The sequence below is a fragment of the Cutaneotrichosporon oleaginosum genome, assembly GCF_008065305.1.
Source record: "Cutaneotrichosporon oleaginosum strain ATCC 20508 chromosome Unknown ATCC20508_contig02, whole genome shotgun sequence".
NCBI classification, from domain to species: domain Eukaryota; kingdom Fungi; phylum Basidiomycota; class Tremellomycetes; order Trichosporonales; family Trichosporonaceae; genus Cutaneotrichosporon; species Cutaneotrichosporon oleaginosum.
The window spans coordinates 149,890-165,109 of record NW_027072171.1 but is presented as its reverse complement, the minus strand read 5'-3'; the positions used below and the strand labels follow the sequence as shown (position 1 = coordinate 165,109).

Genomic DNA, 15,220 nt, shown 5'->3' with positions numbered 1-15,220 from the left:
GATGCACTAACGGTCTTCGTCAGCCGCCATGTTGAGTACTTGCCATCCTCGAGATCAGTCTTCCAACGCCAGCTCTTCTTCCTCCATCTCTCCATTGCTCATTCACCTCCCCTTGTGCAGTCTCCCCATCCAACATCTTGACTCGTGCGCTCAACCACCTTTCCGGGCGCTCCTCGATATCTCCTTATCCGTCTCCTCTACCTCCTCTCCGGTCCTCTCCGCTCCTCCCCATTCCACTCTGCAACTTGCACGTTGCCCGCGACCTCTGACCTCCGCTCCGTTCTAGAACTCCGCCTTCTTTCTATCAGTCGCAGTGAGCTCCTCTTGCTCCAGCGCTCACTGCTAACGCTCAGTAGTCTCACTCGTGGCCCGCACCCCATCCTCACCACCGCCGCCACCAAGTAGAATCGGACCCACCCTTGACCTTCCCCAGCGTCACCTTGACCATGCCTATCACGACGTTTCCTGGGACAGGAGGCGACCCCACCGGCGCTCCCAGGCCGTCGCGGACGACCCGACCTCGCGCGCACCCCAAGGCCCCCGCTCCGCCACTCGGTACGAAAACAGTCCGCAATCTTGGCCCATTCGCACATGTCTCCCGCTCAAGGGATGTGCAGTTAATCAACGCTGCCAACGACTCTTCTGGACTCAGGCGCGCCCGCTGTGCCGACTCCGCTCCTCCCGTCACCCCTCCTCCCGGTCTCAAGACTGCCCCCGTTGTCACCTCTATCACTCCACCTCCCAGCTCCCAGCCTGTTCAATCCCTCTTGAGCTCTCCTCCCATTGCCCTGTCATCTAGTTTCGAGGCACACTGTGTGGCTGTTAGGCGGGCCTCCCGGATAGGCCTCGACGTTGATTCGCCCTCCAGTGCCTCAGAGGACTCCGACACAAACAACCACATTACCTCGCCTCGTACAACCTCTGTCGGCACCTCCGTTACGGAGGCCGCGCTCAACCGAATTCCATCGTGCGATACCTCCAGCGGTACTTGTCAGGAAGGGAACACGGCCCATTCCTTGGTCAGATTGCCACGTCGGACGTCACGCACTATAACTCAATGCCTTACCGAGTTTGTCTTCCCTCCCCTCACCCGGCCGTTGCGAGTAACCAAGCTGCAGGGCCCCGACGCCGTGGCGGCAATCAGGCAACTCGAGGTCGGCACATTGCAGGTGCAGCACCATGCGGAGCTAGCGTTGCTGCTTCTCTGCCAGCTCAACCGTGTGAGTGGTCTTCCCGATCAATCACCCGCCAATCCGAAGGGCAATTACTGCGACGCCGAGCCGACAGATGTTCGGGGTCACAGGATGTCGGTCAACGCCTGGTTGCGATCCGAGAGCCACATGACCCAGTTTGCCAGCGAATGCTTTCCCAGCGACATTGTGGCTGCACGCACGTGGCGCTACCACCTGGGTGACGCGATCAACCGCCTGATCCAGGCTCCTCACACTTTTCAGCGCGACCGTAAGCCGGAGAGAGTCATCCGTTGGCGGCTTCCGCGGTTCCAGGATGCGGAGCATCGCTGCTTCGACTGGCTCGCACTGAGAGAGCCCACCGGCAAGGTCAAGCGCAGCGAGCCTGTTGCCATGATGAGCTGGCGTATGGACGCGGATGCGTCTGCTTTTCACGAGCTGTACGACGCGACAATGAGCACCGTGCCACAGGATTGGAATCTCCACCTCAAGTATCCGGGCATCGAGCTCCGTAAGCGGAGCGGGAGCGGCCTCAGTGCCGCCGCGAGGGTGCTCGCTCTCGTCACGTGGCAAGGCATGCACCACTACCGCGTGCGCTGGGCTATCGTTTTCAACGGCAACACTGCAATGGTCGCCTACCTCGCGAAACAACACACGATGTTCCTATCCAAGCCGTTTGGGCGCGAGGGAGACAAAGGCCTCACCCTCGCTAGCGCTTTATTCGCGCTTGCTGTCATGAAGCATGGAAGCGACTCCGCCCGTCCCATGGGCACGATGCGCGACAATTCGTTGAGTTTCCTGCCTCGCCCCTCTGGTGCCCTCATCTACTCCCAGTGGGAGATGGTGTGCGACAATTGTGAGTGGGCGGTAAAGGACACGCAGCTATTTCGCGACGCCGCAGAGTTTCCGGATTCGTCGGAGTCAGAGTCGGGGTCAGAGGTGAATGTGTAGATGATGGACGAGAGAGAGGGTGCGGGCCGACTGGCCGTTAGACTGAGCGGAATGTCCAACCATGGATATGCTGCGTCAGTTCTCTCCCGTCCTTCCCTCCGGATTCTGTGATGCTTAGTAGCATGTATCGTCAGTTACTACGACAGATTGGGTGCTACAATCGGCCACCAAACGATCAGATCCGCTTGTCGACAGGTGTGAGGCGACTAATTAGCCTTGTTGGCGCCGCCGACAGTCTTGCTCTTCGAGAAGAACTTGCGCCGCTGCTTGAGCATGTACGTGTAAAGGATGTAGAGGCCTGGCGTCAGCGGCCCCCGACCTCGAACTCACCAGGCCACCAAATAACGAAAAGCACGAGGCGTGCCACCTCGATGGGCGTCCACACGCCGCCAGCGCTCTTGGCGGCGCGCGCGCGTGCAACAGACCACAGCAGCGCGCGGCCGGGATGCGTCTTCATGAGCGCGCGGCTGAACTGCGCGGGCATCGAGTGTAGCAGGCCGTGCATGGTCCCGAGGAGCTTGGGGACGTACGGCAGCGTGCGGAGCGGCGGGAGCGTGCTGAAGCTCAGGAAGGCCTCGGAGCCCGCGCCGAGCGGGTACAGCAGCAGGAAGAAGGTGTAGCGGCACCAGTTGAGTGGGTAGAGCTCGATGTTGAGGAGGGCGAGGAAGTAGAACGTGTACCGGATCACCTCGGTCACGCTCCATGCGAGGAGCATGGTCGCTAAGAGGGGGTTGGAGCGGGCCTGGCGTCAGCTCTGCCGGCTCGGGCCGCGTCTCCGTCGTTATCGGCAGGACGTCGGAGACGAGGGGTATTGGAGATGGGGACTGAGGACTTACCGAAGCGACGGGCTCAACGACGCCCCACACGGCCCACAGCCGGCTCGCGACTTGGCTCGCGACGGTGCCGACGGGCGAGCGGACCCATCCCAGTGCAGCGTGCACGACCTCCAGCACCGCGAGCGTCTGCGTCCATTTCGTCGCCTCGCCGAGGCCGTGGAACGAGTATCCCCCGCTCAGGTGGTCCGCGAGGGCCGCGACGCCGGCCCACGGCTGCTGGCCCGACGCGGCCTGGCCGAACACCGTGCGGTGCGCCGGCGTCGTGCGCGGCGTGCAGATGAACCAGAGGGTCAGGAAGAGGAGGCGCGCCCACAGAAGGGCAGAGAGGGCGTTGAAGGCCAGCAGGTAGGACTTGAGGAGCGGGGAAGGGCCTGGGGGTCAGCGGTATGGAGGGCGGCGAAGAGAGGCTGGGGAGCACGCACCACGCGCCCGACGCGGCTTTGTCACGGCCATGGTCGATGATCGCGAGAGAAACAAGACGAAGTGGACGATCAGAAAAGAGAGCATGTTGCCCCGGCTATCTGACAGACGTCAGCCGTGCCTGAGCTTTGGCCGATCACCGTGGCGGCGGTTCGCGGCGCCCGCAGACGGGAATGGAACACATGAACATTACATCATCTACGACAGCATGCTCCATGTTGCCGCGGCTCAGCGCTGCTGCTGCGCCTCAGCCCAGTCGGCTAGCTCGTCCATGATCCGTAGCGCACCGCCTGTGTACCCTCCGCCGAACATGAGTGCGTGCTGCCATCAGCGCCCACCAAGGACATCGTTGCGACACGTACGTTGAGGTGATGGTACAGCTCGTACAGCCTGATCCGCTGCTCGTAGTGCGGCGTACTGCGCGGATGCACGGCATGGTAAGCGTCGTAGAAGGCCTGCGAGAAGCCTGGTGTTAGCTCGTGAGCCCTGTCTCTCATCCACGGAAGCACCTCCTACCCCTCTCGACTTACCTCCAAACATACGTGTCATGCCCAGATCCGCCTCGCCGTGCCCATAGTACCCCGCAGGATCGTAGATGGCCGTGCCCGCCACATTACCCGGCCATAGGTCGCCATGGAGCGGCACGGGAACGGGAGCCGGCGAGATGTCATGGAGGAGGAGGGGGACAGCGCTGGCGTCAGTTCGAAGCCACATCAATGGTTGCCGCTTACTCACCCGTCCTTGAGCCGCCTCCATGCTCTATCGACGCGCGGGTCGCCGATGCGGCGCACGAGATCGCCCAACCGCCGATCGCGGAAGAACTCCTCCCAGCTCTCCGTCCACGTATTATCCTGCTCCGTCGCCCCGCAGTGCGTCGGCACCCCGAACCCGAACGCGCCAGTGTATGTCGCGAGCGTGTCGAGCTTCTCTTGTCCCACGGTGTCTGCTTCCCCCCGGTTAGGCCGGCCCTCCGCATCTTGAGGCGGCCGATGCATATCGGCGAGGGCGCGGCCCAGTGCCACCTGCCCGCCCCCGCTCCCCTCCGCGTACTCCGTCACGAGGGCGCCCACGTCGTCGTCCACGAACCCCAGGATGCGGGGGATGAGGCCCGGCGGCGCGGTCCGATGCATGGCTGCGAGCGAGGCGGCCTCGCCCCGCATCTGGTCGGCGGCGCGCCCGCGCGCCGTCTTGCCGTAGTACTTCCCCTGCTGGGTGCGGAAGATCGGTCCTGCCCCGCTCGCTTGCAGGCCGTGGGCGGCGAAGATCGCGGCGAGAGTGGGGTGCAGGCCCATGTCAGTTAGTGTGAGATGAGAAGAGTCAGAATACTGCATCGGCGCGCGTTGCGGGGTCTGTGAACGCTCAAGCACGTTGCGTCATGCTCACTTTGTCCGTGCCTCTGACGGACGTGGCTGATGAGATCTCGGACTACGCGTAGATTGTAGAGAAACTATACACCGAGTCGGAGGCGCAAGGCATGTGTACGAAACTTCGGAGACAGCAGAGCGAGTAGAGCCGGCATCTGCAAACCACGAAATCACACTTCCCCCCCCCATTGCAGTAAATACTTGCCCTCCCTTACATCCAAAAATCGCTGCTCTCACACGCGCACGCGCCCAACTAAACAGCTCACACGCTATACGTGCTCGCTGCTCGCCACGCGCAGCCCTTTTACTCATGCATCTTATCCGCTAACGCGCGTTTTGCTTAAAGAGCCGAGGCACCGGTGATAATGTCGATGAGCTCGGTGGTAATGACGGCCTGGCGACCACGGTTGTACTGGAGCTGGAGCGACGACATCATGTCCTGGGCGTTGTTCGACGCGTTCTCCATGGCAGTGCGACGGGCCGAAATCTCAGCGGCGTGGCCCTCAACGAGCTTGGCGTAGATGGCGTTGGCGAGCGAGAACTCGGCGAGGTCCTTGGAGACGTCGTCCTCCATCTCGTACTGCTGGAAGCCCGACGACTGACGGAGGGCGTCGGCGGCAACGACAATGGTCTCACGGGCCTCGTACGAGAGCGCCGAGATGTAGGCGTTGGAGATGATGCGGACCTCGTCCCACTCGCCGGCGTTCTTGATCAGCTCGTCGGCGATGGCAGAGGCCTCGGCAAAGGTGGGCACGTCCTTGCCAACACCCGAGAACGAGACCTTGATCTTGTCGGCGAAGACACGGGCGAGCTGCGACTTGGGCTTGTCACCAACAATGGCGAGGGCACCGTCCTGCTCCGCAACGGCCTTCTTGGTGGCACGCGAGATGGTGGAGTGGATACCGCCGCAAAGACCACCGTCCGACGACATGGCGAGGTAGAGGATCTTCTTGTCGTTGGCGGCGTCCTCGTCGACCTTGGCGTGGTCGAAGAGCTCTGTGGGTTAGCTAGATGCTCGGCAATACTGTTCCTTCCTCCCAGCGGTCTTCCTCCAGGCTGCGCTTGAAGCGCGCATCCTCGGCGGCGAGCCTACGAGCGCAGACAACGCGCGCACGCCTCCGCTGACTGTTGAGGCCACTTCTACGGCGCGCGCACGACCTTTCCCCCTGCTCCGCCGACTTTCACCCTCGGCAATCCCTGCGCTCGCTTCATCGCAATCCTCCAATGCTCTGCCTTCCCTCTCGCCCGCCATCGCGACGCACCGTTGTTGGCGGCACCGTACTTCTTAGCCTCCCGCATGGAGCGCTCGGCACGGGTGAGCTTGGTCGAGGCAACGACCTTCATCGACTGCGCGTCAGCAGCAAGCACAAGGATCTTTGGCGCACCTTGGTGATCTTCTCGATGTTCCTGACCGACTTGAGGCTGGGGTCAGCAGAGTTCTACATGCATGCTCAAGGTCGCGCCGGCCGCGCTAGACATGCGCGGGTGCACAGGCGGCAATTTGGCGAGCTGGAGAGGAAAGAGAAGGCGGTGGGGAGACTTGGGCGAATCGAGGGGGGTGCGAGGTTGAACGGATACGCACCGCTGGTCAATCTCCTTGAGAGTGGCCATGCCAGCCTGCTGCTGCTTGGAAGCAGTGCGGGCGACGGCGAGAGCCGGACGGGCGCCACGGGTGAACATTTTGGGGGAGGGTGAGGGGGGAGGGAGAGTGGTGAGGGAGTGGAGTGAGATGTCGAGCAGCGACGAGTTGGCAGCGAGCAACCGCGGCCGGACGGACGGCGCTCACCCTGGGCCTGGCAGCTGGCAGCTGGCAGAGGCTTCTCCCTCCTGGGCCGCCCTCCCCCCCCAACCAGGAGCCTCCACCCCGTTCAGTCCCGATCCACCATACAGAGAGCTCTCCCCCTCCTGGGCCACCGTTGAAACGCCGACTACCGCCGCTCACCTTGCGCCTGTGGCACCCCCGATGGGAGCGGAATCAAAATCGAGTCATGGATTTCGCTAGGCTGGTCAGGCAGCTGGCAGGGAGCACGCCGCTGAGACCACGAGCGTTCATCGACGCCGACACCGTCTTCATCATCAATCTCATTCTCCTCATCACAATCTAAAACGGCCACAACCGCGCCGACTCTGCTTTCGCCCTTTCCATCGCCCTCTCCCACCCACCCCCCCCAATCCGCTTCTCATCAGTGAGCATCGCCCGCCCCCGCCCTCGCGACTGCATCGCATACGCCTACCTTCCTTGTTCTCTGACTAACGTTCAGTGGCGGACCCAGTTGTTGATGCCTTTGCTGGCATGAAGAAGAAGAAGAAGAAGGTCGTCGCGCTCGACCTCGACGAGACTCCTGCGCCCGCTGCGCCTGTCGCTGAGCCCTCTGCCGCCGCCACTGGCGCCTCGACGCCCGAGCCCGCTGCCGAGGACAAGCCTGCCGAGGACGCAGGAGACATGTTCGCCGACCTCAAGAAGAAGAAGAAGAAGAAAAAGGACATCCCTCTCGACCTCGATGGCGGCGACGCACCCGCCCCCGACGCCTCGGATGTGCCCGTCGTCAAGAAGAAGAAGAAAAAGCCCGCTGCTGACTTCGCTGCTGAGGTGGGTGGCGACGTTGGGCGAGGAAGGCAGAGGAGGACGGCGCGTGTCTCACTCGTCGTCATATCCCTCCTCGCCATCCGCGCGCCCTCGTCTTGCTTTCAGAATAGCGCTGACCACAGCTTGACGAGCTTGACGCCGAGAAGGCGGCCGATGAGGAGACCATTGACCTGTCCTCATCTGTGGATGCCGGTCTCGACCCTTGGGTTGCCGAGAACCGCAACGCCACCTACCCCGAGCTGCTGAAGCGATTCTACACCCTCCTCCACGTAAACAACCCCGAGCTCGCCGGCGAGAAGCGTCGGTACACGATTGTCCCACCTCAGGTCACCCGCGAGGGTACAAAGAAGACTTCATTTGCCAACTTTGTCGACATCTGCCGTCGTCTTCACCGTCAGCCCGAGCACGTCCTCATGTTCCTGTACGCCGAGTTGGGTACCCAGGGCTCGATGGACGCTGCTCAGCGTCTCATTCTCCGTGGTCGCTTCAACCAGAAGCAGATCGAGAATGTTTTGCGCAAGTACATTGGTGAGTCCGAGTCGCGAGAAGAGGCGCAATTCTTCTGCCTGCGCCTCGCCTCGATGCCGTCCTGTCCTTCCACCTTGAACTAACGCCCAGTCGAATATGTCACCTGCAAGATTTGCAAGTCGCCCGACACGCTCCTCGGCAAGGAGAACCGTCTGTACTTCCTCACGTGCGAGGGCTGTGGCTCGCGCCGGTCGGTCGCCGCCATCAAGGCCGGTTTCCAGGCCCAGGTCGGCCGTCGTATCAAGACAGGATAAACGTGCGCCGAGCGCTATCACATGTGACGCGAGAGACACATTGGAGCAGGAGACGACTGTACAGTATGCATATCTGCCGACAACGTGCGGGAAAACGGATGTGCTGCCTTTTGGTCTAACATGCTCACCAAACGCCCGTCAAAATCGCGAGGTTGGCTGACTAATCCTAGACTGACCTCGGCCTCGACCCATGACCTACAGTTTGTTGAACCATGGAGGGAAGGTGGGCCTTGTCACGCATCTCATCCTCCAATCGTGGAGTGTGCGGCTTGGGTGCACCTCCATGGCGCTGAAATTCTAGGCCAGAATTGCAGTCCTGTGTCGTTCTCAACGGGTTCCCCGGGAGCGACAGGTTATGTGTGAGGTCTCACCGAGAACGAGATTCCGTGTAAGTCAAATGGCCATCGCACCATCCGTTCTGCATTGTTATGTTGATCCCGCACTTCAGTCGTGAAACTAGCAGGGCTTGCCTCACCTATTCCGGTCGGCGCTGACTCAAGGTCATTGTTGACCCTGTGCCAAATGACAGGAATGAAGGACGATCCGACGCCCCCTCGCCCTTCACCCTCAGCTCTGGCCTGATTCAAACAACTTATAACATAACATATTTACACGTGACACCGCGCGCCTCAGACGCGCGAAGATGGCTTGGCGAGCACAGCCGCGGCCTCGACGTGCTCGTGGTGTGCAGCCTCGTCCGACTTCTCGTCGCGCGCCGTCACCCGCCGCTCGGAGGGCTTCCACGTTGTCGAGCGCCATGCAGGCACGCCCGAGCGATACAGCTCGTCGACTTGTTCGAGCGTGATCCCCGCGGTCTCGGGGATGAAGAAGAACACGTAAAAGATGGCGGCGATGAGGCACCCAAAGAAGATGAGGAGGATGAGGGGGCCGATGTCGTCCGCGATGAGGGGCGAGAAGAAGCCAAGCATGAAGTTCCAGAACCAGTTGGAGGCCGCGCCGAGCGCAATGGCCTTGGGGCGCACGCGGAGAGGGAACGTTTCGCCGAGAAGCACCCAGGGCTGCTGGTCAGCTTGCTGGAATGGAGACAGAAAACTCACAGTGGGTCCCCAGAACCAGGAGAAGAAGGAGACGTGGAGGATGGCGAAGGCCACAAGGACATTGCTGCCGATCTTCTGCTTGTCGGCGGGGACGCCGGGCGTGTCTGTAAAGAAATGGCCTACGAGACCGGCAACGAGCGCGCAGACGGCCATACATGCTGCGCCGATGAGCAGGCTGGATCGACGGCCCATGTGCTCGATCGTCCACATGGCCGGCATAACCATGGCAAAAGACACGCCGCCCAGCAGGAGCTGGATCGTGAACGCGTTAAGATCACCCGAGATGTTCTTGAAGAACACGGGCGCATAGTAGTAATAGAAGTTTTGGCCGTTGAGCTACGTGTGTGAGTCACAGCGAAGAATCCAAAGGGGTCGAGGCTTACCTGCTGAAGGAACTGGATCATGATGCCGTTCATGGTGCGGTGGAACATGCGATTTTTGATTGAGAAGCACTCCAGCCATGATGCCTTTCCTTCCGCGTTTTCGGCAGCAATCGCTTCCTCGAGCTCGAGCGCGACTTCACGCGTCTTGGCGCTGTCGACGGCGCAGTCGTTGAGGCTCGCAATAGCCTTGTAGGCGTCCTCCTCGCGGCCTTTGCCGAGAAGGAGTCGTGGCGATTCGGGAAGCACGGCAGCGCCCGCCATAAGGAAGAGACCCCACGCGAGCTGCAGGCCAATTGGGATACGCCAGGACGCGTCGTTCGTCATCTTGTGCGTCGCAAAGTTGACGATGTACGCGAGGAAGAGGCCCGAGATAATCTGCACCTGGTACAGCACGAGGAGGGTGCCGCGAATATGCTTTGGTGCCGCCTCTCCGATGTACAGCGGCACAATGGCTGAAAGGGCACCGACGCCGAGGCCCGCGAAGAACCGCCCCACGGTGAGTTGGACATAGCCGAAGGCTGCCGTCTGGATTACCGTGCCGACTGTGAAGACAGCACCCCATGCCATGATGCTGTACTTGCGCCCGAGGCGGTCGGCCGTGAACGACTGGAGAATGGCACCGAAGAATGTGCCCGCCGAGAGGAGCGAGGTGATGATGCTCTGCCGCTTCGGCTCGAGCACCCATGCCCCGTCCTTGAACTCGCCCATCATCTCGACGAACGGGTCCATGATGAGGCATCCCGAGATATACCCGATATCACTGAGGTCAGCGAGGTCAACAAGGCGCTCACTATCCGAAGACCCAGCCGCCGAACGCGGCGACAAAGCAGAAGATGATCGACTTGGAGACCATGTCGAGGCCAGCTCGCGTGTCTGTGTATGCTGTCAAGTGGTGTGGAGTCGGTGGAGAACTCCAGTCCAGGGATGAGGGGTTCGTGGGGCCGCGACATCTCTTTTATCACCCCGCGCGCTCCGGAGTGCTGGCTGTCGGGGCCGCTTGTGGGCATCAGCCGGCGCGGGAGTATGGGCCGTCATCGACAGCCGAGCGGTGGACGACGTTGTCCAGCCACGATACCCGCTCATCCGTGTTCCCCGCCCGAAGAGCACCGCGCAGCAGGACCCATGTGATGGACACCGGATATCATCAGGCACCACCAGCGGCGACTTGACCGTCTCACCCGCTCCCATTGTCTCGTGTCATGTCAGCCAGAGGGCAGGCACATTGAGCCGTCAACTCCCCGGAAACTACCCGACCTCGCCTCACATGCACAGAAGAGCAGAGACGGAGTTACGTCGGCTGTTTGTGGTCCCCCGGTGCCCCCCCCCCCCCCCCGCGTGTGTAGTATCAGGCGGCGCGAGCAGCGACGACGCCAGACATAGGCACTTGAACAAGCGAGCAACATCGGCATTCAGCCGAGATTCCCGTTCGCACCCCGTTATCTTGCCAATCTCGGCATGCTGGAACGGGAATCTTGGATCGTCGATGCCGCGAGGTGGGTGTCCTCAGGCCATAACCAACGATCTGTGCATAGACCGTCGCACCTGGTCACCCACTCGCTTCAGAGCTTGGTCTGGGCGAGAGCGCTGGCCTGCTGGGGTGAGAGCCGGAAGAGGCGATGCTAGGAAGAGGCGGAAAGGCTGCTGCGCGATTCCCGCGTCAACGCGGGGCGAAAACGTGACGGCTGAGGGGGCTTGTGACGGATAAGGATTGGTTTAGGTGGTGCGGTAGTCGCGTGCTCCCCTACACTTGGTTAGGAGGCTAGTGGGTAGGTGGGATAGGAAGAATTGGGTGTGCAAGCGCGTGAGAGCGTGGGGCACAGCCAAAGTTGGTTAGTGCCGCACCGTGTCGATGAGACCGTTGGTCTCGTGAGTTTGTGGGTGGCGAGCGTTGTGTGATGAGTGTGTGGGAGCAGAAGGCTTGCTGCAGTGCATTCGCTCCCTCTGCGGGATACACTGGTCAGTGCGAATCGCTCCATACAGTCCGCCTGCTTCTCACGCCGCAGCAAGTCTATTGCGTATTCGAGCCATACATCACGGAAACCTGTATTGAACGCGCGGTATGTGCGGGGGTGCTAACCACCATCCACCTGCACAGCGATCACGTCCCAGCGTCGACTTCGACAGGGACACGGTAGAAGCCTAGCACCAAAGCATCGACACAGCAATCCCCCTCGCCACCAGTGATATAAAAGCCATGATCCTCGCGACTTCAACCATCCGCAGATCCCATCCCCACCACCAACCTCCCCTCCTACACTCCTACAGCACCCCAAGCCTCACACCAGATTCTCATGCCCAAGCCTACCTCGAACGTCTGCCCCGGCGACGCGCTCGGACGCCTTGTCGGGGGTATGTGTCTGCTGTAGCATGATGCTGATCTAGGTCGTCACTTCTGGGCCTACATAAGGAGCGAGACCGCTTATCGCTGCAAAATCTGTAAGACTCGCTACGTTCCCCCTCCCCGCATTTACCCTGCTCAGCAGGGATAAATGGAAGACTGCTTTGTAGCGCCCGTGATCCATGTCCCTTAGTGCCATGATGCAACACCATCAGGCCGACGGATAAGCTCCCGTGGGTGGGGAGCAAGAGCATCATGGGATTGTGTGAGAGAGCGCGCCGAAAGGGATGCGGGTGGTGGGTGTGTTCATAAGAGCACTCAGCTTAGCTGAGATTTCACACACACTCGTTAGCTGCGCGGACTTTCGCGGCGTGGTGCCAGGGCGACCGAATGAGGTCCGTACCCTGCGTATGCAGGCCAGTTCTCGCACTTCAGAAGAATAATGTTCTCACACATCCCGGGTGTTCAACAGTGCACATATGGGACTGTATCACCCAACGCTCGTCTGCTTTGAAGAACCACTATGCCGATCCTGAGCCATGGCTTCTTCATGCCGAGTAGTCAACGGCTGTCTTCTCACATATACCCTGCTCGCTTCACCTCTTCATTCTCCTCTTCTTCATTCAGTTCATACACTCGACCTAAAGGAGCCTCCTAATGACATGCCCAGGAGACTCCACGGGCCGCAACCGTGGTTGTAAGTTCTGTGTTGATTGTGGTACGACGACGTGGGTTAACAGTAGACTTCCACGATTACACGCCCGTTTACAGACACTTCGTTTGCTCTTATTGTGGATTACGTAGGCGCCAGCTTGCAACAACAGGATGTGACTCGTACGGAATCTGCTTTAGGCGATGTGCGCGGCGATGCGAGTGTGTGCGGACTGGTGCGAAGCTAAAGGCTATCGACTGCGAGGTGTGATGTGTGCTTCCCACTTCGCTCCTCGGAACCTTCGGGCGGGCCCCACTGTTGCACTCGCTTTACCGAACTTTTCCTGCCTGGGGTATAGGAGCTGCTTGTCCTCAATGAATAGCGCAGTGAAGGTTACAGATAACGTGCTGCAACAGTTCAGACGGAGGACGTGGGCCCAAGGGGTGAGCAATCACAACTTGTACGCGAAGCTGCACCACCTCGAGTCATGTCTTGGCTAAGAATATAAGCCGAAGGCATCACCTGCAACGCCATGAATACATGGTGTGGAAGGAATCGTGAGATGGAACGGTCTTCTCAGCGATCGGTTGCGAGCGGGAGGAAATGTGGGTTGAATAAAATCGACTGGTACAGAGAGGCAGCACCCCGCATGTTACTTGGGCCTCGAGAATGAGACGGGCGTATATTGAAGGATGACCGATTGGACAATTCACTACTACACACTGACGACACACCGTCGACTGATAGTTCAACACCGTCACAGCGCGCAGCTACAGGAAAGGCTATACAGAGCTGAGTGCTGGGCTCAGAGGCTGGGCTAGGAACAGGAGGAGTGGTCGCCATCTTGTTGTCGTTGTTTTTGGCGCGTCCAGTGGGAGCAGTGCCACATTAACGGCTAGGGATAGAGTACGACATAGGAAAGGGTATGAATGAATGCCTATCGCCTCATGTCAGAGAGGCTGTCGGGCTGGCCCTTCGTGGGTAGAGAGAGACGCGGGCCACCGACGACTTCCTCTGCAATGGGATCCCCAGAAAGGCATGCGCTTCGAAGGAAGCCCATACGTCTCACCTGCGAGGCTCTGTGTCAGCTGCCCAATATACGGTTTGGACGCCAAACGCGCACCACCTCGCCGAACGCCTCCTATCTTGGCGGAAGTAGAAGGGGTGTGTGATGTGGTGAAACACGCTCACGTTGCAATGCTCTCCGAAATGGTTCCAAGACCCATCGCGCCAACCCCTGTCCAAAGATACAAACTTCCTCTTTATGACTCTCTGATCTCACATAGCAATCTTCAGTTGCTTGGTGAACTTCCCACCCGATTCTGCCGCTACAAGATGCATCAAGGAGCCGCGTTGTGGAGCGCCCCACTCCGGTTAACCGCTCATGACTTGGCCTTGTGACCCAGTATGCGACATCAAGGTGAGGTCATCCTCAGAGCGTTAACGCTTGCTATGGTAGCATGACAAACTTGCCATATACGACTTACTTCAGCTGCAAACGGCGGAAAAGCAGAAGAGATGCCCCTCAGATGTTACACCAGTCGTTGCAGGGGCTCATTCGCCACGTCTGGACCACCTGAAAGTGTAACGCGGATGAAAAGAAGACATGAAACACCTACATCCGGAGCACAGGCCCCGAAAGAATCTGAGCAGTATACCAGCCTGCGTCAGCCACAGTGGGCTGATACCCTCCAGTACTATGTCTCCCAGCTCGAAGGTACTTAGCCAACTGCACTGCCAACCGAGTTCACTCATTTATTTATTCTCCTGGTCACTCGCCCAGCAAGCCTCTTTGCTCACCTCTATAGCTTAGCTTCCTCATCTGCACGACTTCGTCAAGTCCATGGGCCAGTGCCACAGCCGGAGCCGGGATCTCGCCGCCCAGTCCTATCTTTGTACGGATCACTTTTCTTACATGCCCAGCGAGAACAATTGTCCGTCCAAGACACCCCCAAACTTACATCAGTTCATTTCGTGCTCCACTACGAGGTAGGCGATGGCAGAATCGAATGGCGCTGCGGGAGGTGTGACAAGGTTTACAGGCGGGGGAGTTGGCCACAGAGAGAGGAGACTCATTGTGGCACCTTCGCGGGTCCCGGGTAGGGGCTGGCACTGGACCGTCACGTAGATGCCGATAAGTGACCAGATAGGCGGGTTTCTACTGATACGGGCTGTGGCTGTGGCTCATCCGGGCGCTCTTGGCGCTACGTTATGCAATTGTTATGGTGGAGTGCTCCATACAGCGGACACAACTATCCGGCAAGTTGCCACTACCGTCTCTACATAAAGTAAGCCTATTGAGCGGGTGCAAGAACCACACTTTAAACATGGGAAATTGCTTTACAACCATGGTCTCGCCCGGCGAGATCCCCACCCCTGACCGCACTTGCACGGGAAACGAGAAGACAGGTTATAATAAGGGCGGTGGGTCTCCTCCAAGCGGATAGCTGACGCAGAATGCTGCTTGTTCACCGCTCAGCTCGATGGGAACTGGCAGTGTGCGTTCTGCTTGGGCGTTGTGGGGCGAGATGGGCCGGACGCAGCGACAGTCTCCATCCAGGATGCGTATTGAGACGGGAGTCGAAGAGCGGTGACAAAGTGCGGAGATAGGAACGATGAACTAAGCGGGAGAAGTGACGAGAGAACGTGACGAGTCTTT

General features: G+C 59.8%; 6 protein-coding genes across 6 annotated transcripts; 2 read left to right on the top strand and 4 right to left on the bottom strand.

The window, feature by feature from the left end:
* Positions 1–1,643: 1,643 nt before the first annotated feature.
* On the top strand, positions 1,644–2,141 carry COLE_01745 (uncharacterized protein; the record flags this gene model as incomplete). The annotated part of the gene is made up of 1 exon (XM_018424406.2): positions 1,644–2,141. The coding sequence occupies one exon, from the start codon at positions 1,644–1,646 to the stop codon at positions 2,139–2,141; it is 498 nt and encodes a 165-aa protein (XP_018275643.1).
* A 206-nt stretch (positions 2,142–2,347) lies between these two features.
* Positions 2,348–3,430, bottom strand: COLE_01744 (uncharacterized protein; the record flags this gene model as incomplete). The annotated part of the gene is made up of 4 exons (XM_018421008.2): positions 2,348–2,439; positions 2,472–2,883; positions 2,978–3,348; positions 3,400–3,430. The coding sequence occupies 4 exons, from the start codon at positions 3,428–3,430 to the stop codon at positions 2,348–2,350; spliced, it is 906 nt and encodes a 301-aa protein (XP_018275642.1).
* Positions 3,431–3,625: 195 nt separating this feature from the next.
* COLE_01743 (uncharacterized protein) lies at positions 3,626–4,557 on the bottom strand (the record flags this gene model as incomplete). The annotated part of the gene is made up of 4 exons (XM_018420542.1): positions 3,626–3,718; positions 3,760–3,863; positions 3,928–4,088; positions 4,133–4,557. The coding sequence occupies 4 exons, from the start codon at positions 4,555–4,557 to the stop codon at positions 3,626–3,628; spliced, it is 783 nt and encodes a 260-aa protein (XP_018275641.1).
* A 544-nt stretch (positions 4,558–5,101) lies between these two features.
* Positions 5,102–6,441, bottom strand: COLE_01742 (uncharacterized protein; the record flags this gene model as incomplete). Its single annotated transcript, XM_018421572.1, has 4 exons — positions 5,102–5,757; positions 6,024–6,108; positions 6,147–6,183; positions 6,344–6,441. 4 exons carry the CDS (start codon positions 6,439–6,441, stop codon positions 5,102–5,104), a joined length of 876 nt encoding a protein of 291 aa, XP_018275640.1.
* Positions 6,442–7,054: 613 nt separating this feature from the next.
* COLE_01741 (uncharacterized protein) lies at positions 7,055–8,130 on the top strand (the record flags this gene model as incomplete). Its single annotated transcript, XM_018424405.2, has 3 exons — positions 7,055–7,351; positions 7,471–7,876; positions 7,967–8,130. 3 exons carry the CDS (start codon positions 7,055–7,057, stop codon positions 8,128–8,130), a joined length of 867 nt encoding a protein of 288 aa, XP_018275639.2.
* A 629-nt stretch (positions 8,131–8,759) lies between these two features.
* Positions 8,760–10,424, bottom strand: COLE_01740 (uncharacterized protein; the record flags this gene model as incomplete). The annotated part of the gene is made up of 4 exons (XM_018419935.2): positions 8,760–9,149; positions 9,189–9,524; positions 9,572–10,331; positions 10,363–10,424. 4 exons carry the CDS (start codon positions 10,422–10,424, stop codon positions 8,760–8,762), a joined length of 1,548 nt encoding a protein of 515 aa, XP_018275638.1.
* Between the last annotated feature and the right edge of the window lie 4,796 nt (positions 10,425–15,220).